Genomic DNA, 25,589 nt, shown 5'->3' on the forward strand with positions numbered 1-25,589 from the left:
GCTCCATCTTCAAATCTGGACCATCTATTCCTCTATCAATAGCAATGACAAAAATACCGTCATTGTCAACACCAAGTCATATCCTGAACCTGAAATATCAATTTTATCTTTATATTTTCGTTTTTTTTAATAATCAAAATTGGATACTCAAGGTCTCCGTATGAAAAATGCGAAGACTTATATGAATTAGAAAAGAGTTAGTGATGGGTTGGGAGTGGTTTGGTAATATTGTAGGGGTTAATGGGTGGTGATTTGTTAGCTTGTGCGAGCACAAGGTATGGTAGAAAGAAGGGGGAGAATATAGAGAAGGGAAAATTATTCCTGGGCTTATGTTTGGTTTGTAGAATATCTATTCCTACGATGGAGTACAATGAGAATGAAATAAAAATTTAATAGAGATATAATAATTTTAAAAGAAGTCACTCTTGTAAAAGTTTCTTTTGTTCTGCCTAACATGGAATAGGATAGGAATACATATTCCTTCGCTAAAATTTGGGAATAATTTGTCCTTGTCTATTCCATGTTATGGACCCAAAATTTGCATTGTTATTTGCTTTATGGTGATAACACTTTTTTTTTTTTGGTCTAAACTATCATTTCTTTTATTATAACCGCTCTATTTTCTAGGAATAGACATTCCAATAAACCAAATGTAACCTAAATTTTGCATTTTGACATGTCATCAAGTTCCCATTTTCTTAATTTACTGTCAACCAATGATGGTGGAGTAAGTGAAATCCAAACTAGATGTCTGAATTTTTGAAAAGTTAGGAAAGGCCCCCATCTTTTTATAGAATTTTGGGGAGTTTAGTGTAAGCCCAAATTTTTATTTCTTTTCAAGTTATGGATTAAGACTATTCTTTTTTCTTTGTTTGAGTAGGACTTTGGTATTTTATTTATTTTTATTTTCTTTTGGCAAGAGGATTGGGTGGAAACTTGAGAACATTTTACCTCATTCTATTGGATGTTTGAAAACCGAGTCTTTTTAGGCACACAAATATGTTTGAGGCACATTTGTATTTTATTTTATTTCTTTATTTCTTTATTTATTTTTCAATTGATCCATGCAAGTTTTTGCTTCCTCCTTCTAGAACATGAGTTTTGATGTGATAAGATATTTGTTTACTGTAGGATTTCAAGTGTCTTTTGAACTTATTTATTTATTTGCAGGTGTGGATCTTAGATCAGCTAAGGTCTGTGAACTTGGGCTTTTAAATTATAAAGCTAAGCATGTCTTTTATCCATATGAGAGAAAGAAATTCCGATGTCATTATGATTACTATTGGGCTTCAATATTCAAGGTGATGATTACATGGTCCTGAAATGTTAGATCATTTTTATTCTATGAAAGTTCCTTGCAGAATAATATGCTCTACTAAATTCTAGAAAATTTGTTTATCTAAAAAGAAATTCTCTCATTTGAAATTTCATTTAGGACATGTTACATGTGTAGGACTTGTTTTTTTTCTTTTTCAGTAATGAATGTGTAGGACTAGTTTTTATGATTGCTAAATCCATAGTTCAGCTTCAGTTGCATGATTTGCATCTCTTTTTCCTGTAGTGGGTTTTACTTGTTTAATAATGTGCCAGGAATTATTGACAGAATTTAGCATTGCAGTATGCACTTGGGTGGCGACTTTTGAGATAGATTAGAAATAAATAGGAATTGGTAATTGTATGAATTGACATAAGATTATGGTGGTTTTGTGTGTGATTTGATTACCAGAGTTGTCATTCTTGTTATTATGTCATCTGGACTATTTTGTTTTGTTTTTTGGTTAAATTCTGAGATCATATTACTCTTAACAATCATTGAAGATGACAGTTATATGCAGCTTTCTTTTTTCTAATTATGTACTTTGCTTTCGTATCTTTCCTGATTTCATCTGGTGTTAAAATGCTCTTTTGGTAATTTAAAAAAAAAAAAAAAATGATTTTCTATCTTGGTCACTGCAGTTTTTTCCCCTAATGTGATTTCTGTACATTCTAAATCATTGCAATATCAGTCATTCTGCTTTTTAAATCATGGCAATTTCAGTCCAATAATTGCATCAGGTTGCATGTGAATTGCGATGTTGTAGGATGTGCAGTGACTACATTAGAGGAAAAAAAGTGCTGTGACCAATATGAAAAAAACTGGAAAGTTAAAGTGCAAAAGCGCATCTAACTCTTTCATCTGTTCATTATTTTGTGTCCTGCCTTGTTCTTGGTGGATTTGCACCATAATGAAGACGGAGTGGTTCAGACCTGGATGACAACTTGTAAACAAGTATATTAAGGAAACTATGTGTAGGAGAAGTAGTTCATAAACTTGCAATCAGTCATGCATATGGTTGTTCTATTGGGGACCATCCACTTCTTAGGTATGAGGATAATGGCCATCATTTAGAACTCAGAATACGTTCATATGGAAGGGAGTGTAGCAGGATGAAAGATTCCATATAATTTTAATTGGAAGGTTAAAGATAAATTTTGGGGATATGTTTAATGAGCTATTAATCCATGATCTCCTGTTGGTTATATCAAATTGCTCTCACTGATTTTAAGGAGCTCTTCAGTTCTTTATAAGAATAGGTTCACATTGATAACTCTTTTATTTGGAGAATGAATTGTTCTTCAGCTGGTTTTTTTCATATGACAAATCTGAAAGATGTGGAAATGGGTTTAACCAGTGCAGCTTGAGTGTAGTATTCTAGAGAATCCAAGTGCCTCTTTAGTGTCACCCTACCAGATTGATTTCCTATAGCTCTTATTTCAGACAAAAATAAAATGGAGTTATAACATATTACATTGATAAGAGAAAATGTTCCCCTGCCAGAAAGATGGACCTACCTGCTACCTGCATTCTTGACATTCAAAGCAAGGATCCTTAAGTTGAATTTTCGTAGTTGGCCCAAATTATGTCCTTGTCATGTCATAGAATCCACCAAATACTCTCTCATTTTCTTCCTCCATTGTATCCTGTTTTATTTTATTTTTATTTATTAGATAATAAAAGAAGCTATATTAGGTAGAAAGAAGAGAAGATGCAACATGTGGGGACAAGGAGTCCACCAAAAAACAACAAAAGACCATGAAAGAAAAAAGAAAAAGGAAAGAAGAAAGAAGGCAAAAAACTCAAGATCACAATACAAAACAAGACAAAATTAGCTAAGGAAGCCCCTTTTCAACCCCTTTCCATCATAATTTACTTAGCTCTTCAAATTTGCTAATTCTTTTTGACCCTTCATTTTTAACTTTTGCCACGATCCAATCGCACTTCATTTCCTCTAAAATCAGTAACTCTAAATCCATTTTATCCAAAAGATCTTGAGCTTCTACCTCCTTAAGAATCTCCTCCACTGGTCTAGGCAAAATTGCATCCCTCTGCTGTAAATTATTAACCAGCCCATCATTTTCAAAAATAGATACTCCCCCCAACCCTTCCAGCAGGGGAGGATGAACATAAGATAAATTCCCTAGTTTGCCACCAGAATCAGAAACATAACCAAATTGTTCTTGAATCTCATCCAATAACAACCCCTCACCACAGTTGAACTCACTAATATCATTACCCTCAGAATCTGAAAAATCCCTCCATTTCTTTATCTCCTTTCCTTTACTTGCCTTATTGTTATCCCCAAACTCCTCCTTTGCATGAGAATCTTCCCTTGTGCTAAATTCTCCTTTAGAATCTCTCCTCAATCTCTTTGGCACTGACTCACCATATTTTTCTCTCTTATCAAACACCTTCCTCATCTTGACACCCATACGAGCTGCTTTTCCTACAAGCATAAACTTTGCCCTCTAATCTGTTAGAATATGAACAAAAGACATCAGAAATTCACCCCCCCCTCCCCCCAATGCAGCTTCTAATTTTTTACTCCTTTCCACCCCACCCTTTAATCTCTCTTTGGCACTAGTGTCATCTTTAACACCACAATCTTGTTTCAATACGAACCTGCTAATATTCTGGTTTTGTTCCAAAGCTTGATAATTTTGATTTGTATCTTGGAGAGCTTGAGCCTGTGAAAGAAGTACATTATCAAAAATACTAGGATGGATTTTTGGGCCTGCTTATCATTGGTGTCCAGCAAGGAAGTACCTGAATGGCCTTGTTCCTTCAACGTGGAACCCAAAAGATGTGGTCCTCCCTTAAAGTCCATGTTACTGCCTACATCAGGCTTACCTAAACATTGGTCCTGCTCAAATGATTGGCTCAGTTTAGACAAGAGGGACGTACCTCCTTTTTCAATTATTTAGGCCTGGTCCAACACAAGAAAAAAACACCCACCCCCCTCCTCTTCACGATCTTCTTCTAAAAAACAACCCTAGCTGCCTCAGAGAGATGCACATCCCCTTCTGGAATCATTAGCTTCCTTCGCATTCTGGTTGGTCGATTCCGGTTGGTTAGTGCTGGAGCCTGTCTTCGAGAACCCATAATCCTTCGTCTGTATCTTACCTCTGCACTTACAGTGCTGCTGCTCTTCTGACCTCCCTACCCTGATTTCCAGATAGATCTTGACTTCTGCGGCCTTCACCTTCCCCTTCTTTACCTTCCCACAGCATCTGACTCCATGATCTGGGACAAGAAGAACCATCTGCAGATCCGCCTACCAAAATCCTTCTGAAATTCCTTAGCCAACTTGCGAAAATCGCTCGCAAAGTGTTGTCACCCCTCGCCCTTTGTCACCAGGAATAAATTCTGAAAATTTCTTTCCTTTCCACCCCAACTCTTAACCCCAAAAACTTTCCTACCTTTGTCCACCTACTAATAGTCAGCCAATACTGTGTGATGCCCTTGCTCATAACAGTTGTCCTGTTTATTGGTGGAGTGATAACTATTGTATCCTGTTTATTGGTGGAGAGATGGAAACCTAGAAATGTAACATTTACTGTAGTGCTCTTCTTAATTTTTTCGTGTTTCTCAGACTCAGACATGGATGTTTGGTGTGGTTGCATGCCTACTTTTCATAGTTCCGCCTTATTTCTGAAGCATCCAGGTGGATTACTAAGTGTAGCATGTGGTAGACACTCTAGGATGAAGTGAAAATTCCTAGAGCATCAGATCTTTGGCCTTTACTTTCATGGTTGGACTGTGTATCCCACCACTACGTTTTCTTACAAAGTTTAGCCATTCAATCTTGAATGGACCAGTCCCACAATTTTGATCAGTCTCCATTTTTTCCTTTTATTTTTCCCAGGTATTATGTTTTCTTGTCTTATTTATTTTTATATTGCATATAGTGTATGATTGTCAAGAAATTCTGTGCCTTGTAACTATTATGCAAGTTGAAGGCGAAACTGAAGAAGATGTAATATGTAAAGTTAAAGCAAGTTGGGTAAAATAGATAAAGGCTTCAAGATTTGGGCTAGTGTTATTGTAGAATATATTGTTCAGATAAAAAGGAACATTCAATAGGACAGCTGAAAGATCGTCTATGCTATATGGATTACAATGTTGGGCAACGGAGAAACAACATACCCAAAAAGTAAAGGTTGTATAAATGAGAATGCTAAGATGGATGAGTAGTATATATAACACTAGAAGATAAATTAAGGGGTGTACATGTTAGAACTCGATGTGTATTGTTGGCCCACAATCTAACAGCTTAAGCTTTTAGTAAAGTTGTAATCTTGCTGCCCATGTTTATTGTGTGGTGTTTAAAAATTATCATGTTCCTTGTAAAGGGTGCCATTTGTCATGTATCTATCCACGTGCTATCAGGCTGCATGTGCAGGAGAGTGCTAGAGCTTGATATACATTGTTGGCTACTGTTGAATAATTGGGTAAATTGGAAGACCTAACTTCAATGACAGGTCTCTCCCTTTATTTATAATTTATGTCAAGTACAATACCAATGAGTCAATGACCATAATACCCTTACTAAATCACACTTATAAACATAGCTCTAACACATAATAATAATAATGCTAAATGACTGAATAACCACTAACACTCCCCCTCAAGCTGGAGCATATATATCGTATGCTCCTAGCTTGTTACAAATGAATTTCACCCGAGCACCTCCCAAGGCTTTAGTGAATAAATCAGCAAGATGAAACTTAAGACTTCACATAAGTGATTGTAATGAGCTTTTGTACAAGTTTCTTCTAAATAAAGTGGCAATCAACTTCAATGTGCTTTGTCTGCTTATGGAAGATCGGGTTGGTGACAAACTGACAATATGAATAGCAGATCAATTATCAAACATGAACTCCATAGGTTGAGAATGTGGGAAACTTAGTTCTTTCTACATGTTCTTCAACAAAACAAGTTCACATGTAGTGTGCGCCATAGCCCTATACTTTGACTTAGCACTTGAATTGGCACTACAGTTTGTTTCTTACTTTTCCAAGACAGCAAATTGCCATCGACAAAGATAAAATAGTCGATTGTGGATCTTCGGTTGGAAGGAAACTTGACCCAATTTGCAGCTATATATCCCTAAATATGACTGTGGCCCTGATCCTGATATAAGAGATCTCTCCCTGGTGCACCTTTAAGATATATCAAAATGTGAATTACTGCATCCCAATGACTTATTCTCAGGGAATTGAGAAACTAACTCATAACACTTGTTGCGAAGGAAATATCTGGTCGAGTTATTGTAAGATAATTCAACTTTCCAACAAGTCTTCGGTACCATCCTAGGTTTGGCAACAAATCACCCATATCTGGCAGTAACTTACTATTGGGATCCATGTGTGTATCAACAAGTATGGATCCTAATTGCCCAGTTTCATCTAAAAGATCAAGAACATACTTCCTTTGTGACAAGATAGTTCTTGTACGAGATACATGAACTATCTGAAACTTAATTTGCAGGAAATGATTTAGGCTTGGAATACCTTGATCATCATTACTAGTAACACAATATCATCCACTTACAGTATAAGAAGAATCCTTCCGAATGGAGTGTGACGATAAAGTATAGAATGTTCTACTGCACACCGTTGAAGGACAAACTCAAGTCCTATAACATTGAAGCGACCAAACCATGCCCTTAGAGATTGTTTTAAACCATGTAGTGACTTCTTGAGCCAACGCAGTAAGTGTGACTCACCCTGAGCAACAAACCCAGGTGCTTGCGCCATATAGACCTCCTCTTGAAGATCACCATGTAGAAAAGTATTCTTCACGTATAACTGGTGTAGAGGCTGTTAATAGGTGGTGGCTAAGGAGATGAACAAACATATTGAGGTGAGTTTGGCTATAGCAGAGAATGTGTTTGAATAGTTCAGGCCATACACTTTATATCCCTTAGCAACAAGGCGGGTCTTCAATAGAACCACAAGGAATCATTTGGATTAATAATGTACACCCAACAAAAACTAACCACAAACTTATTAGGAGGAAGATGTACCAAGTCCCAAGTATCATTATCCTATAGAGCACACATCTCTTCTATCATTGCATTCCCCCACCTAGAATGGGACATGGCTTTAGAAATAGATTTTGGTAGAGTAACAAAATACAAGGTTCTAACAAAACAGTAATAAGAGGGTGACGAGAAATCATAACAGTCAAAATTAGAGATTGAATGTTGGGTACAACTATGTTTACCTTTCCGAACAACAATGGGCAGATCAACATCTTGGGAAAGAGGATCATTTGATGGGGGAACTAAAGGCGTAGAAGTGGAAGCTAGAGGAAGCTCTCCTCCCTTGAGTCGCTGTGTGTATACCTGCAAATTGGGATGATCCAAGCGACGATAAGGACTCAAATTGGATGAAGATGTTGGAGGATTGGACACAGATATTAGGCTAGGATTTGGAAGACAAGATAGAGGAATGGACTCATTAAGGTCAGCAGAACTCAAGGAATCATAGTAGTATGGTGTATATTAAAAGGGTGACATTGTGGAGACAAAAAATCGATGTAAAGTTGGGCTATAACCTCAATATCCCTTTTGAGTATAAGAATACCCTAGAAAAATGCATTTGATAGTGTGAGGATCCAACTTATTCATTCCTGGAGTTAGTTGATGGACAAAAGACAACCAAGTATACAAGGAGGAAGGGAGAACAAAGGAGCCTTAGGGAAGTTAACTGAATATGGGATTTTACCACTGAGGACAGAGGATGATATTTTATTAATGAGAGAGCAAGTAGTGAGATGACATCACTCCAAAAAACTTTGGGGAGATACAATAGGGTATGAGTGACTTCGAGAATATGTTTGTTTTTCTATTCTGCAACTCCATTTTGTAGTGCAGTGTGGGCAAAAAATGATTGATGGATCATACCATAATTAGTCATATAGGTATTGAATTGGGTACTGAAGTACTCCTTAGCATTATCACTACGAAGTATCTTGACTAGCATATCAAATTAAGTCGTTATTTGAGAACAAAAGGCACAAAAGATATTAAATGACTCAGAACAATCTTTCAATAAATACAACCAAGTCATCTTAGAGTAGTCATTGACAAATGTAACAAAATACCAAAACCTCAATTTCAACATGACATGTTCAGACCCCAAACATTAGAATGGACGAGCATGAAATGACTATCTACCCGTTTGTTGACTCGGGAAGCAAAGGGAACACGATGATGTTTTGCCAACTGATAAGACTTGCACACAAGACTAGACACAAAACTCAAGGTAGGAACTAGTTGTTTTAATTTGTCCAAGGTCAGATGGCCAAGGTGATAATGGATTTGAAGCTGTGTAGTAGTGGCTATGCAGGCAATGGGAGTAGAGATCAACTTAAAGCATTAGAGTCCATGAGCCTCACATCCTATGCCAATTGTCTGCCTTGTCTTCAGATTGTGAATAATCACAAAATTAGAAAAGAACGTTATAGAGCAATTTAGCGTCTTTGTAAGCTTACTAACTGACATAAGATTGAAATGGGACTTTAGAATGTATAAAACATAAAAAAGAGAGATGAAGGGAGTAGGATTTACTGCTTCTACCCTTTTTACTGTAGTTGTGGACCCATCAGTAAGGGTAACTTGAGGTAGATTTTTAGGATATTGGAGGGCAGAAAAGAAGTTAGTTACATCTGTCACATGGTCAGCAGCAATAGAGTCGATAATCCAAGGACTAGTGGGAGAGATACCAGATGTCATATAAATAGTAGGATTACCCTTCTGAGCAAAAGATGCAATGTGCTGAGATTCTTGTTGGGATGTTTGATACTATAGAAACCTTGAATACTCTTCCTCCGAGATAGTTATAGTATGTTGTTCACCTGAACAAATGCCTGACAATGGAAACACACTTTTGGGTTTTGAAGACACCATCCCAACACACACACAACCTGGATACAGCAGCAAATCAGAAATACACAGCGAACAAAATTCTCTTGGGATTCCAAAAGTGAACTTTTGAACCAACCAAAACAATCGCAAACGAATTTCCAGACCCACCCAACCAAACACAAATGAGTCGACCGTTGATTCAACCATGAACGATTCACCAACAACTGGACATAGCACTGCCACAACCTTACAAAATGAATGTATAAATGCTGCCCCTGCTCCAAGAGACTTAAACACATCCCCAAGAAACCAACATGCGGCTCTAACAATACCAAACAACCTCTATACAGTAGAATATATGAAGTACACAGCGAAAAACATCCTCCTGGAATTCATGGATACCATCCCAACACACAACGCTCGACAACCAGAGCAAATCACAAGCACACAATGCACAAGAAAGATAAAAACGAATCAAGAACACAGCAATACCACTGTTTCAGGCCTCAATGAACTCTAAATTATTGACAATAGCTTCAGGCATTAGCAAGCAATCATTCCCGTAATACGGCACATGAGCAACTAAAAAAGGTGATACCTTCGGACAAAAAAATGACAAACAACTTGGTATTATGGTGTGAGGAAGGATCAAGACATTTGGGTGGAAGTTGGAGCAAAATGGCTGCTCAAAAAAGTCTTACGCACTGGTGCATGGGGTCGGCATTGTCGGCTTTCTGCAGCACATGGGGGTGCGTGGAGGATCCTCTGGCTGTGAAATTTTGAGGGCTGGCAGATCGGCAGGTTCTGTGGCTTGCTGTGTGGTTAGTTTTGCAAAATATGAGGGTGTTTCTTGTGGTGTTGAAGAGGACAGCAGCATCCAGGATTTTTCCAGTGACTGCAGCTTTTTCCGGCAGCTGATGAAGCTGCTCCTGGACTTTGGTGATGCTGATGATCCCTCTACTGCAGCAGATTATGATGTTTAGGGTTTGATTTAGCAGTGGTCATGCAATTAGGGTTTAGGTCGGATCTTGCTCTGATACCAATTGCCATGTTGAATAATTGGGTAAAATCGAAGACCTAACTTCAATGATAGGCCTCTCCCTCTATTTATAATATATGTCAAGCACAATACCAATGACCATAATACCCTTACTAACACACACTTATTAACATAACTCTAACACATAATAATAATAATAATAATAATAATAATAATAAAATAATAAAAGAGAAAAGATAAAGATAAATGAAGGAATGGACACACCCTTGATAAGTTAGGCATAGGACAAGGGAAGTGTGGCTAAGATGGTTTGGGCACTTGGGGCACTTGCAAGTTGCGACATTGGCCAACTAACGTACTAGTGAGGAGGAATGGAGGATGGGTACTTGTTAGTGGCAGCCGGAGGGGGAGGACCTGTAATAAATTAGTAAATAAGGATTTGGCTGCACTCCAACTCTGAGAGGATATTGTCCTAGATCATGCAGATTGGCAGAAGCAGATTCATGTAGCTGATCCTATCTAATGGGACTTAAGGCTTGGTTGATGTTGTTGTATGTCTGCATAAATGTTGTCCACAATTGAGCAAATGCTATAGTATTATTTGTGTATTGTCAGTCTGAGAATGTGACAAGAAGATATTCAGGGATGCATATATACTAGTTTTAGTCCCCCTTCTTGTTTGGTTTTATCAATAGATGATTAGCATAATGTGTTCTCTGTCTGTCTTTATCTAAATTCTTTTCCCACAATTTTAGGTGGAGTACAAAGATCATTCGTCAGGTCAGACAAGATTTGCTTTGGCAGAGGCCCCAAATGAGGCCCTTCCCCTCGAATGCAGGCCTAATTTTGATGCTGCATGGTTGACCATGGATAAGTTCAAGGTAGGTGTGCTTGTAGCATTACAAATGATGTCATATATAGACTTGCATGGCATTATGAATTTCAAATTCTTTATGTTATCAAGTACGAATTTCTGGTTCATGTTTTGTGCTGTAGCATAGAGTTTATGATGTACACACATTAAATTAGAATAAAAAAAATCAAAATATAAAAAATATTACAAATTTGTGGGTAATTAAATATGTAACTATTAGACATTTACATGATACATTAAGTGTTAATTACTCAGTTTCATGCTTTCATGTTTAACACTGAAGGCCAGGTTTTGGATTATATATCTTGTGGCTGTTCATTGAACTCTCTTGTCAAATGCTGCATAGGATGAAGCACGAAAGTCATGAGTTTTTCAATCTTTTGCATGAATAAAATGAAATGGAATACATGTTAAAATCAGTAAAGGGAAATTCATTAAGGGGCACCAAGGGGGTTTCACCCATGTATGTTTAGTGAAAAAAATCACCAACACTGAAGGGTGTCAATAAAATAAAAAAATATGAGTGTTTATCAAAGACAAGCAACTATACCAACTAGTTACAGGAGTAACACAATGCTTTTTGTTAATATGTAATTGAAAACTGTTCTGTTTCTTTTCATCCATACAATCCCCAAAAGATGGCAAGGGAGTAAGTTTCAAAGCTTTCCTTCTTCCCTTACTTGAGTGAGGGTCTTTCCAAGGCCGTATTTCTCCCTCTGCTGCTCTGGCACTGCTGACTGATCTGAATTTGTGGCCAGGTTTCAAAGATGTCTGGTTCAAGAACAGTGCAAGAGGATATATTCGATTGACTTAGCTTTATCCATACATAAGAAACACCTTTTAACTAGAGGCAGTTGCCTTTTTTGGTCCAAAATTTTGCTTCAGATTCCCTATATACTTTAATTTTATAAAGAAGTGAAATTATTATGCTTCCTTCAGTGCCATTTTTTTGGGGGTAAAGGAGACAGAATATGCTTTGTATTCGTTATCTTAACCTTGAAGTACCTTTCCAGCTAGAGTGTGAGACAAATTTTGTGTATTGGAGCACAATAACAAGCACGGAAGATTTTGAGATTATTTGAGATATTTCTCCCCACTCCTCTATAAGCCTGTTGTTGCTTCAGCCTGTGGCTATGGCAGCTGTTGGCCATGAAATCGCAGAGACAGTCCAGACCAAAGGGAAAACCTTCACTTAGTGACTGTATAGAGTGGGAAAGGGTGAGTTATTGTTTGTGTTTGAGTGTAACCGAAATTGTGATTAATGGGTGCAGTTATCTTCTTGTTGGTAAAGTGGTTCTTGAGGGGCAAGTCATTGGTGTTCGGAAGGTTGAAATGGGGATACCAGAGCATGCAAATTGGTAGCTTCACGCATTGGCTGGCAATGAAGATGGAGAAATTCTTGGAGTTAAGGTTCGGTGGAAAGGTAAGGGCCCATTTAGTTGTAGAAAACAGTTTTCATTTTCTATTTTAATTTTTTTCAAAAAATGACAAAGAAGTTAGCAGCGTTTTCATTTTTCAAACATTTGTATGAAATAAATGAGCAACAATAAACAGTTTTTGCACTATTTGCTTGTGAAAATAGTTTTATTTTTCATTTCTAGTTTTTCAAATAATTATAAAAATTCCACCTTGTTTTCCAATTTTCCAAATTTATATAAAAAAGTTGGAAAACATCTTTATTATTTTTCTAGATTTCTAACTTTTACTTTGCATATTTTAGTGTGGAATTCATATCTTGGACTTTTATTTGTGCGGATTATGTATAATTTTTTTTTTGAATCCTCAGAAATCCAAATTCAAGCCCCAAAATCCATGATCTCAAGTATTACCTTTTATTATTCTTGGAAAATTGGAGAACAAGTTCTCTTTTGCAATTATTTTGAAATTTATAAATAAAAAGAAAAATTATTTTGCACATTTAAACAGACTCTTTATTTTCTACCTTTTTAATACGAATCTTGAAAAACTAAAAAAAAAATAGGCTAAAATTTTTATAGTTCTTTAGAAAACTGAAAAATGAAAACAGAAAATGTTTTCCACAACTAAATGGGCATTGGGCCCTAAGTGTTTTTTGGTTCTTGTTCCTGCTTGGTCTAAAAAAGGAGATGGGTGGCAAGGGGTTGTGCAGGAATTTCATGTGATGGCAAAGGAATTAAGTGCAATGGAAAGGGATTCTGGTAATGGTGAAGGACTGTAGAAGAATACTTGTTTGTGGATCAAGGTTGTGATGGCGGAAAGCAACAAAGACGTGGCCTCTGTGGGGGTGCGACACAGGTTGTCATGCCTGGCCATGCATTGTTGATTTTTAATCCTCTGGGAATCTTCAATATTACAGTGTATCTGGGCCAGCTCTTGGCATTCATAAGTTAGATCCTGCAAATATAAACAGACAGGATTCAGTTAGCTCATCTCTTACTGGCCTGAAGCACATGCCACCAAAAATGAAGGCAACACAATCAATGCAACGCACATCAGGAATCTTCAAACCATTGAAAATCAGCCAATCAGCAACCAAACCATCAGTAATTGGTACTCCCAATTGCACACCAGTCCACAAACGCCAAAACAAATCATCAAAAAGAAATTGCCCACCAGGAAATAGGCCAATGACACAACACAGAACCCTCAGTCAACAATTATCAATCAGTAAAGCAAGAAAAGAATACAAGAACCCCAAGTCCCAACCTAGCACACACAGCCTTCTCTAACAGCAGCAGATCCCCAGAAAATAACACCTGAGGATCCCAACTAACATGGCAGCTAGCAACCAAGTAATGAATCAACACCCCAAATTTAGCAGCCTAACACTTGGAAAATAACCTCAGTAGGATAGAAATTTTCAGCACAAAGAAAACAGTATGAAGCATCAACCAGAAATTTGGAAAAGGTCCAACACAATAAGAATCTTTCTAACATCCTCTGGAGACATCAATAAACACTAAGAACCACAGCCAGTGGAAGATGAAGTTGCAGGAAATAAGAACCACTCCAGGCATACTGCAGAAACTAGGGCTTATGGGGAGTGAGGGGGAGAGAGAGACCAATCTTGTCTTTCTCAAGAAATTACAAAAAGACCTTTTAAAGGCAAATGACTTATTCATAATTCTTACGATTAGAAATTCAGAGGGGGGGGGGGGGGGGCAGGGAGGGAATGGCGTGACTTATTCATAACACTTACAATTAAAAATTGGTCACAAGAAATTTTGTGAGGGAGAGAGAGAGAACACAAAAGCTTACCAATTTTGTCACAAGAAATTACAAAAATACCTTTCAAAGACAAATGACTTGTTCCTAACACTTAAGAGTAAAAGTTCAATATCATTTTTGCTTAAGGTCTATAATTATCTTTATGATGTTCTCATATTCTTATCAGTCCTTTTCAGGTGAATGAAACTTATGAATGTTGGTATACATCTGGCATTTCCCAAGTAAACATACACCATGATGGTTTCTTTAGTTGCCGAGCAAAAGATCCATCTACCATGGAGATGGTTCAAAGGTTTTTCTTCTTGTGAGTGGATTTAGATTACAAACATTTCCTTTCATTTTTTTTTTTAAAGAAGAATTATATTGGTGTTTTTGCATGATTTATATTTGGACACATGTTGCAGATTCATGAGTTCTTAAATGCATTAGTGATTAGTGTTTTTCACTTAGGAACCCACAAGAGGTCTCTCCTGATAAATATTATGAAAATGACTCTTGTACTTTGAGCCTTCTTAAATTATGATACGCAAAACTTTTGAAGGGTCAATTTCTGCAATATTAATTTCAACACATGGTATGACATCGATATCAATTTTTTTTTTTTTGTTGGGGAGGGGGAGGGGGGGGGGGGGGTGGTGTTTGAAGGATTTTAAAGCATATTTGGATAGAAAAGAAAAAATTATTAAGAGATGAAAATAGATACAAGAGAGGGGATAAGACATCCTCTTGGAAAAAAAAGGACATAAAAGAAGAATGGAAAATTTGAAACAAAGAAATGAAAGCGTTGGCTTAATAGAGTTGCTACTCATGGTCAAAATTTGTGAAGGACCCATGGTTTTAAATAAAGGCCGTGACCATTACGTAACGCTGTTACGTAACGGTTTTTTGGGTTCCCGATACCGTTACACACCCTGAAATTGGTGGGAAGAAAAATCACGACTATAGTGGCCGTTACGGACCGCGACCGTTATGTAAAGGCCTCTACGGCCGTTATGTGACCACTACAGGACTGTTACACCAAAAAAATTATTTTATTTTTTACTTCTTCTCACTTTTTCCCTCTCTTTCATAAATCATATACCATGTGGCGAGGGGTAAAATATTATAATTAGGATGATAATGATACAAAATTTACTATTTCTTTAAATACTCATAAGAGATGCATTAATTAATAATTTGAAAATACTAACTTGTTAGGAAAATATTTTATTTTGATAATATTAGTAATGTGATATTTATGTTACATGTTTTTCAACTTCAACCTTCTTTCTTTTCTAGCTGTTTTATATTTGTATTATTCGTATGTCTTATGTGTTTAATAGATTAATGGAGTGTATAATGTATTTTGTTTTATTAATTAATTTAGCACACATACTACTTTATTACAGATAAGAACAATGAGAAGTATAAATACGCACACACACATAATTTTTTTATGAATGGTGGTTTAAAACAAATGTAAACTTGTTGCCCTTACCAAATAACTTAGTTACTCGAACTAAAAAATCCAAAATACACTAAAACTCTTTCTAAGAAGGCTTAAAAGCTTAAAACATGCAAGTATGCTAATATGTACAAGGTTGTGCGTGCTTAAAAAAAATTCACGGCCATTACACCCGCTTCCTGTTATGTAACATCCGCTACTCCCGCTTCCTGTTACACTCGTTACCGTTACATTACGCTACCCGCTACCGCGATTTAAAACCATGGAAGGACCCTCCTTTGAAGCATTCAATAGAATAAGCCCATCGCAAGAGAGACAGTTTTATCCCAAAGCAATTGAAAAGAAATAAAATAGCCCTTAATATACAGCCATTATGACTTGGAGCCTGGAAGGCAATAAAGGCAAGGGAAAAGTGATGTATTTAACTATATGTGGGTAATTTTGGTCCCAAGATGGGCAAATTTTGGTCCCAAGATGGGCAATGGAACAGTTAGTCATAATTTGAAAAAGAAGGAAAAGAATGAGAGTCAACTTTTTGGGGGGTAAATTATGTAATTTAAAAAGCTAAAAGATGGCTTAATTGGATTCTGTTCAATTCAATTGCAGTCCTCTGCTGGAATGGGGTATTATGTGATAATGCAGGGTGGTGATGCTGATGGTCAAGGAAATGTGTGTAGATTGACGGCACTCCACATTTTAATGGTCTTATTGTGCTTAGTTTGAGAGGTTTATTTGTGTTTTATTGTGGATTAGGTGCATATATTTTTAAGCAAATGATACACTTTTTGTTAAGCATAGGGAACTCAAGATTTTAACATGAATGTAGTGGTAACATGTAATGATTCAAATAGGATCTGCAAGCTGGATAACTACCTGTGCAAGGATTTTCAGATTAAACATCTGCAATGACTAGCAGTGAGCTAGTATGGTCCAAGAAGGGATTTGTGAACTTTTAAGCATTCTTTTTCATGTAAAACGTAGAGTATTTAATGGAAGTGAAGATTCCCTTCTTAGTTCAGTTCAATATCAAGACTGGTAAAGGCAAGTGATATATCCATCATTTCACTGGGAATTGTAGCAAACACTATGATAGGTTTGTATTTGCATTGGATATTTGTAGTCGTCCCCGGATACTCTTTTGAGTGCATCCAACATGCCCCATACATATCTACAATTTTAAGAAATATTTTTAATTTTGTGCAGTTTTTAGATACTCTTATGAGATTTCTCTAGTGCACTTCAAATAGATTATTATTATTATTATTATTTAACTAGGAGGGTAGATCATTTATCATGCAAGGATTGTAAAGTTATTCCTGGTGAAGTCTAACCACACAACATAGAGTCTTAGTGTTAGACATATGTAATAAAAAATGGAAGAAAAATGATAAAATATACCAGTGCAAGAGAATTAGGTGGTGGAGCCTAAAGGGAGAAAATATAATAAAATTTAAATATAAAATAATCAAAGGTGGGGATTGGACTATAGAGGATAAGATAGATACAAATACTCTTTGGAGTAGATTAGCTAGCTCTATTAAAGAGATAGCAAAAGAGATTTTAGGTGAATTAAGGGGAAGATTCATGAATAACAAAGAAAGTTGGCGGTGGGATAAAGATGTCCAAAAGCCCATAAAAACAAAAGGAATTTGGTATAAAATGTGGTAAAAATGTAGAAACATGGATAACCCTGACAAGTATAAAAGGCGAGAAAAGATGCAAAAAAGACTGTTAGTGAAGCTAAACACAGATCATTTAATAGTTTGTATGATAGTTTAGATACAAAAAAAGGAGAAAGATATATATTTAAACTTGCTAAAGTGAGAGAAAGGAAGTAAGGACTTAAGAAATGTAAAATATATAAAAGTGAGGATGATATTGTCTTGGTTAAGGATGAAGACATAAAATATAGATGGCGAAGTTACTTTAGTAACTTATTTAATGAAAACCAAATAGAAGGATTAAACTTAGAATTGATAAATGAGGAAAAAACTAAAAATATGAGATTTATTCGCAAAATTAGAGTTAATGAAGTTAAGTTTGCACTAAAAAAAGATGAAAAATGAAAAAACTATAGGATCGAATAACATCCCAATTGAAGTTTGGAAATGCTTAGGTGATGACGGAATTATATGGTTAACTAATTTCTTTAACAAAATTATAAAAACTTAGAAAATGCTAGATAAATGGAGGAAAAACACTTTAATACTTATATACAAAAATAAATGAGATATTCAAAAGTTGTAATAACTATCGTGGAATTAAACTTCTGAGTCATACGATGAAATTGTGGGAAAGAGTAGTTGAACAAAGATTAAGGCTAGAAACGAAGGTCTCAGAAAATTAATTTGGTTTTATGCCTGGGAGATCTACCACAGAAGCTATATATCTTTTAAGAAGATTAATGGAAAAGTTTAGGGAAAATGAGAGGGACTTGCATATGGTATTTATTGACTTAGAGAAAGCATATAATAAGGTACCTAGAGAAGTTATATGGTGGGTTTTAGAAAAAAAAAAGGTGTATGTAGTAGGTATATTAATGCCATTTAGGATATGTACGATGGAATAATGAGTGGTGTAACGACTATAGATGGAGAAACTAGAGAATTTCCATTCACCATAGGTGTACATCAAGGATCTGCTTTGTGCCCTTATCTTTTTGTTTTAGTGATGGGCTAACTGACTAAGAACATTCAAAATGAGGTGCCATGTTATATGTTGTTTGCAGATGATATTGTATTGATTGATGAAACTAGGGGTAGAGTAGAGGCTAAGTTAGAATTATGGAGAGAAGTTTTGGAATCTAGAGGCTTTAGGATAAGTGGAAATAAGACAAAATATATGAAATGTAATTTCAGTAATAGTCGGAGAAATATTTGAGACAAAGTTAAACTTGATGATGAAGAAATAAATTGAACTTGTAGATTTCGACACGTTGGATCTATTATGCAAGCTGAAGTAGAAATTGAATATGATGTGATGCATAGAGTTAAAGCAAGTTGGGTAAAATGGAGAAGTGCTTTTAAGTGTGCTTTGTGATCGTAGAATACTCCTAAAATTAAAAGGGAAGTTTTATAGGACGACTATAAGACCAGCTATGTTATATGGATCATAATGTTGGGCGACGAAAAAACAGAATATCCAAAATGTAAGAATTGCCGAGATGAGAATGTTTAGATGGATGAGTGGTATAACACTGAAAGATAAATTAAGGAATGAACATATTTGCGATAAGTTAGGTGTAGCTCTTATAGAAGATAAGATAAAGGAGGAACGACTCAAGTGGTTTGGGTACTTGCAACGTATGCCACATAGTGCACTAGTGAGGAAGAGTGAGTTAGTTACTGTAGCGGGTATTAGAAGGGGTAGGAGTAGACCTAAAATAACTTGGAATGAGATAGTGAATAAGGATTTAATAGCCCTAAATTTGTCAAAAGTAATGGTCCATGACCGCATAAATTGGTGGAAAAGGATTCATATAGCCGACCCCACCTAGTGGGACTTAGGTTTGGTTTTGTTGTTGTTGTTGTACTTTATGAATTTTCTTTTATTTAATACTTGAAAGACCATGAATTTTTATATAAAAGAATCATAATATTTCATTTAAAAGTTGTAGTAAACTTTTACATGGTTGTAATAGAAATGATATGTTGAGAATCTTTATTAGAGGGGGAAGAGGAAGAAAATATACACATGTTGGATGTTTGGATCTTTTAGATTATAGTGTATGTAAATGATAAAAAAATCATTGTTTGTTCTATATAAGACGTTTATATACAAAAAACTATGCTAGTTTGTTCATGTCCAATCTGTTTTTTCCTAGAATTTTCCTTGTCACCCTGTGTTTGTGCTGCATCCTATGTATGTATCATGTCATACTTGTGTTGTTGTTGTGTGATTTCTTTTCTACACCTTCCAGATGGTGATTGTTTTGGTTGGAAGAGTATAATTTGTTGCCTTCTTTATTTTTGTATTCACTTCTGTTTTTCTTCTTTCATCCTCATTTATGCACTGAAGCACTAGAAACATCACCTTCCAATTATTCTCAGGGAACTCACATATATTGCTTCAGGAGATTTGCCAACATTGTTGTTGATTGGCGAACTTTGGCTGTGTTATATCCGGTTAGTGGTTGCTTTGTGGTCTGGTGGAGTGTGGGTAATGATAGCAAACTGCATATTGCAACATGACAAAATGCCATTTTTTTTTCTTGGTGAGGTTATTGAACTTGTTGGTTTTGTGATGGCAGCCCAAAAGGAGGAGGGAAAGGGCTGGGGTTGGGGGAAGGGGGTTGAATTGTGTTGAGCAATTAAATTAAACAATGATCATTTTACTACTAAGTAGACAGGTAAGAAAGAGTGCAGAGAAAAGTACATATAATTTCAACCCATTGTGTTGCCTATGTGCTCTCCACAATGCTCCTCTTTGAGAGTTTCTTCGACTGTCCAATATTCATGTGGATGAAGATCAAACCTCCATACTCTGCTTCTTGATCTGGTGCCAAGCTTGCCATGCTACAAATATTTTCTCACCAAAACTCCCAACACAAGTACGTGATATTCCCCAAATCCTCACGAGGACATAGTCCTTGCTCGAAGTTTTCTTCTCACTCATCAATGATGAGTACAAGATTCAACAAGAAACATGCTTTTGAAACCACTGATGGGTTGATTTACAAATGAAGATCAAAGTCTAAAGCATTTTGCAGAAAAAATTTCTCAACATAACAGTTCATGCATTTTTTTTTTGAGATCCTCTTGTACTCTGTATAATATATAATTCAAGGTCGGATAGCTATTGGATATGAATTATGAAGTAGATTAGTCAAGTATCTGCATGCTTCTCCAAATCTTCAAGATCTTCTAGTTTGAATTTTGAATTGTAAGGGTATTCTGGTTTCCACTAAATTAAGAAAGGAGTGACATAAAAGATTTGTAGATGCCTTTTCTGATTTAAAACTTCTAGACACTCATTTCAAGATGAATTAGGGAAGTAGTGTTATCAAAGATCTGCAGACATTGCTCTGGAGTGTTATTTTAACTTCTATGATTTTCTGCGTAAATGAATTTACTCATTTATATGTGCAGTCATTTCAATTGCCTATCCAGTATCAGATATTTTTTGATTCTACTCTCTTGAGTTTTCTCATTTCTTAGATGTCTACTCAGCTTCTGATGCCTTCAATTTCTGGGTTAGATGAGTCGCCTCTTAAATGAAAAGCGATCTCATGATTGTTTGTTGCCTCTCAGGCAGTGCTTGACTTCCTGACTTTTGAGTTGACTCACTATGTTCATGTGTTGTCTGAGTTAGCTCTGCAACTTTAACCGAGGATTCTGTGGGCATGAGTTGATTCAATTTTCTTCATGGATTGATCTATGTACCTTAAATGGACATTCTGTATCCATCAGTTGACTTCATTTACTTCATGAGATGACTCATTAAGATCCGTATAGAAATGTGAGTCAATATTCACGAATTATCACATAATGTAATCAATTTTATGAAAAATGAGTTATCACACAAGTGTCAATCTTGTGTAGTACAGAGAATATAAAGGTGCTGAGCATTTCAATGAAATCCCATTTATATGCTCTAAAGTCTACTGTATACACAGCTTAAATGTACAAAATGAATAACATATTGGCTCCATTCTGGTGCTGATTTTTCTCGCCGCCTTTTCATGATGGAACAAAAAAAATATCTCAAAAAAAATATACTTTTTAGTGTTTTTGCAATTACCAGTATCCTTATTTGTTTTTTGAGACATCTTATGGAGCATATCACCAACAATGCGGTTGGGTCGTGAAGCTCATTGAGACAAATTAGAGCTAAATTGACAAGAGTCAACTGAGTTGGTCTATTTAATTCTTGTCCTTCAAAAGTTCAAGTTTTGCTAGTAGTCCTCATGTGACAACTCTTTGTCCTCATTATTTCACTTTTATTTCACTTCTCACATTTATCTCTTAAAACCTTTACTAAAACCAGACAACTTTAATCACAATGTTCAAGCGCAATGTTTGTAATATGGCAATGTTATGAAACCTGGTTATGAAACCTTAGCGCTAACAGAGATATTTGATGATTTGCCCCAAAGGCTCGTCTGACAAGCATTCCATTGTGAACGAGTGATATGATGGTAGAAAATTTCTGTATCCGTTTTCCAATAAAAAAAGAGTTATTAGTAAAGGCCAGACCTTCTCAATGTACGATGGTTGGCCTTAATGAGTGATCCCAGTTCACCTGTGTATATGATGATAGACTGGGTTTAGATAGTTTCGCTCCTATAAGTGTGGGAGTGGGTTCTGTGTGCCATTTATCATACTGATAAAAAATAATGAGACAAATCACTTCTGGCTTTCCTCCTGACAGGTTCCCAAGAATATTTACTTCCTGGTTTGCCAGCAGGGGAAGACCAGCGTACTGGAGGTGGTGGGAAACAGCAGCTGGGGTTCTTACTGGATTTTCAACTTCCTTGATTTCTATCAGTTTGTTTAGACTCCTACAACAAATGAAATGTCGGTTTCCTCGATTCTGCACCTGGGGAAACTTTCCTCTGGCTGCCTATCCAGCACACTTCAAGCGAGCTTGTCTTTTTGTAGCATACTGCTCTTTCATGGGTTGGTTGGTCATCCAGTATGGGAAAAGGCTTGGCCTCTTGGAGATTTTTAACCGCAAATAAAAACTAGGCAGCACTTGTTTTTGTAAAGCACCATTTGTTTGCTTTCTCCGGGAAGGTCGGTTAGTCTGAAATTGCAGTCGGAAAATAAATGTAACATTTCATGTGCAGGGAAATACAGGCCTACTTTGTTGCCATTAAAATGTTTGGTCATACCACAGGGAACTAGTCAGATGGAAAAACTGTACAGGCAACTTCTGTAATATAACAGCTTTGAGTTTGACTCATGTTCTTGTACCTCCAAGGTTTGGCAAATGTATATCTATGTGGCTTGCTGGACATGTATGCTTCTACAGCCTGCTGTCTATATGTTGGGTAAGAAGCCCTCTTTTTGATTCACCAAAATGAGGAATGAAAACGAGTTTCTGACCCCAATTTTCATTCTCATATTTGGTTTTGCATTAATGATGGTGGAATGGCAATCTGGTTAGGCTGATTCTCCTATTTAGTAAAGTGGTGATTTCTCCTCCTAGGAGTTGGAATTATGACTTTTTTTCCTGAAAAATAATTATTACTATTATTTAATGAAAACACAAGCTAGCAATCGTGCCACTGTTATGGGGAATGATAATGATGATGATGATGATTACGGAGCAACAGTAATAATAGAATAATAATAACTATAAGAATAACAATATAGTAATAATAATTATAAGAATAATAATACTAATACATAAATATAATAATAACAATTATCACTAAATAACAAAAACAACAATAATAACCACAACAAAAGTAAATAACAACATTATTATTATTTGTTATAAAAGATGCAGAAAATAAACAGAGATTAGACAAATTTTACATGGTTCGAATATACTTACTCTATGGGCGGATAGGATAAAAAATTTTACTATCTTGGGAGGAATTACAAGATTTGAAACCGGACTTGTACAAAATATCCCTCCTCTCTATCTCTCCCCTTCTTTTGATATACTCCACTTACTTCAAGCATGCAAGCGAGTATATATAAGCATGCAATATAGATATATCACAAATGAGAGGAAGAAGGTGTCATTTTATAGGGTAAGGGGTGGAAGACGAAGGGGTGACATCTACTTATTTTATTTTTTTTCATAACATTATTATTATTATTATTATTATTATTACTACTACTACTACTACTACTACTGCTATTACTACTATAAGTGTTATGAAATACCTAAGTATTTGTCATTATCAAAACCGAGTGTGACTTATAAGGTTAACATTTTGGTTGTGTAGTATATGTTCCTATTGCCCCTCCTCAAAGAACTAAAATGGGTCCTCATCGGAAGCTTGGTATCTATTGTAGTAACCTGAACTACGGAAACAAAGAAATAAATAAAAGAAATGAGAAGAAAAGAAAAAGAAGGAAAAAAGGTTTGGCCAGGACCAAATCATCGATGGTTTGGAGGGACTCAGAAAAACCGTCAATGATTTTCCTGCATGGCAAACTACCGAGAGCATATAAGGGCGTTTTTGGTTTGGCAAGTGGCCAAACTATGAACAGTTTCAGGAAATCGTCGATGGTTTGTTGCGGGGGAAGAGTCTTTAAATTAAGTTTCTATATTATTTTTTCATTTCATACTAATTCTCTTTCTCTCTCTAACCTAGGGTTTTCGGAAGCTCTCTCTCTCTCTCTCATCACTCTCTCCCTCCTAAGCTTCCTAGATCACTCTTGGGTGCTCCTCAATCCTCTCTCCTCCTCCTCCCGACACATAGGCCGTTGATCTTCGGCAGATTCGAGCGGTTAGGGCTTTATGTTTTGAAGGTTTTAGGCAGTTTCTTCAGGAGCAGTTAAGGGGATTAGGTTATGTCAGTTATTTTTTGAAATATGAACCGTTTGAATTGAAGTATGTGTGTACAGAAACAATATATATGATTTTTTGAACGAATCAGACATATGAAAATTGTTGTTTTGACTTTTATATGTTTTTGGGGAAAACTAACTTGAATGGGTTGAACATCTCATATTTTCAGTAAAATATATAATTTGAGTTAAATTATATCCTGGAGATGCTTATACCTCTATTTTCAGTAATTTATATGTTTCCCAGACAGTTATGTATATTTATGATTTATCAGATGAAAATTATGTGGCATGAGAACGATTTAAAATGGCATAAATGAACAAAATGTTCATACAGTTATGATACAGTATGATATGACGGTTATAAGCCGAGATGTGATGTGACGGCTATGAGCCGATATGTGATATGACAACTATAAGTCGAGTTATGATATGTCGGTTTAATACCGAGATAGGATATGATCGTTATTTTTCAGAATAATGGTCAGCTTATATTCTATACAGTTTTATGAAAATGAATTCATGATTACAAATTTTATTAAATATGGGCAAATTTACTATGAATGGGCTATATTGAGCCAACAGTATATTATTAAGAAATTAAGTATTTTTAGATATACAATTCAATACAGTTTTAAAATGCCATTTCAGTTACAGTTAAATAATAAAAGAAGTATGTTCACACGAAAACTCATGCTGGCCACACACTGATAATAACTTAGTCCTTCTTACTAAGAAGCGTCTAACCCCGTTATCCATCTCATTTTCAGGTCCTACAAGAAACAATGCCTTGCTTACTATGGGTCTGGGAGCAGACTTTTGGGAGTGGTAGATAGAGCTGGTGAGTGACCAACTATTACGTTTGTCATTTTTGGGTTGTAATATATTGACAGAATGTTTTATATGTGTACTTGGGAACAATTAGAACTCTGGTAATGTGATTGAGATTTTTTCCTTCCGCTGTATGGTTATTTTCAGTATTAATAGGATCACCTAGTTTTCCCTTGTTAGGGCGGGTTATGGTATTTTTGGTATCAGAGAGTTCTTATTTTTAATTAACACTCTGGGCCCACTCTTGGGTTTGGGGCGTCACAAGTGGTATCAGAGCCTAAGTTGCTAGGTTCTACAGACTATGTCAGATGATCTTACCAAAGTATAGGTTCAAATTAGGACAAGGATAGGAATGGGTAGAATAGGATACAAGTAGGAATTTTGAGTCTTGTTTCATAAGCTTGGAGGCAGAAATCCCTTGATGGACTTCTGTGATTTTCTGAATCAGTTGACGGGTTCGATTGATTCAAAAAATCATGGTAATCCATCAACAATTTTGTTTCCGAATGGAGGGACAGGAACTTTGAAAACTAGAACGAGAATATTAAGTTGGTAAAGTATGTCGTAATTTAGG

At 35.9% G+C, this 25,589-nt stretch overlaps 1 protein-coding gene across 1 annotated transcript in view; it reads left to right on the top strand.

Annotated features, from left to right (window-relative positions):
- LOC131155367 (uncharacterized) overlaps nt 1-22,671 on the top strand; it is a 29,485-nt gene extending 6,814 nt beyond the window's left edge. Inside the window, exons 2-5 of the mRNA XM_058108441.1 lie at nt 1,171-1,301; nt 10,947-11,072; nt 14,449-14,576; nt 22,086-22,671. Of these exons, the coding sequence (XP_057964424.1) occupies nt 1,171-1,301; nt 10,947-11,072; nt 14,449-14,576; nt 22,086-22,395 (695 nt within the window). The 3' untranslated portion in view covers nt 22,396-22,671. The remainder of the gene's footprint in view (nt 1-1,170; nt 1,302-10,946; nt 11,073-14,448; nt 14,577-22,085) is intronic.
- The last annotated feature ends 2,918 nt before the right edge of the window (nt 22,672-25,589 follow it).

Source organism: Malania oleifera, chromosome 5, assembly GCF_029873635.1.
Source record: "Malania oleifera isolate guangnan ecotype guangnan chromosome 5, ASM2987363v1, whole genome shotgun sequence".
NCBI classification, from domain to species: Eukaryota; Viridiplantae; Streptophyta; class Magnoliopsida; order Santalales; family Ximeniaceae; genus Malania; species Malania oleifera.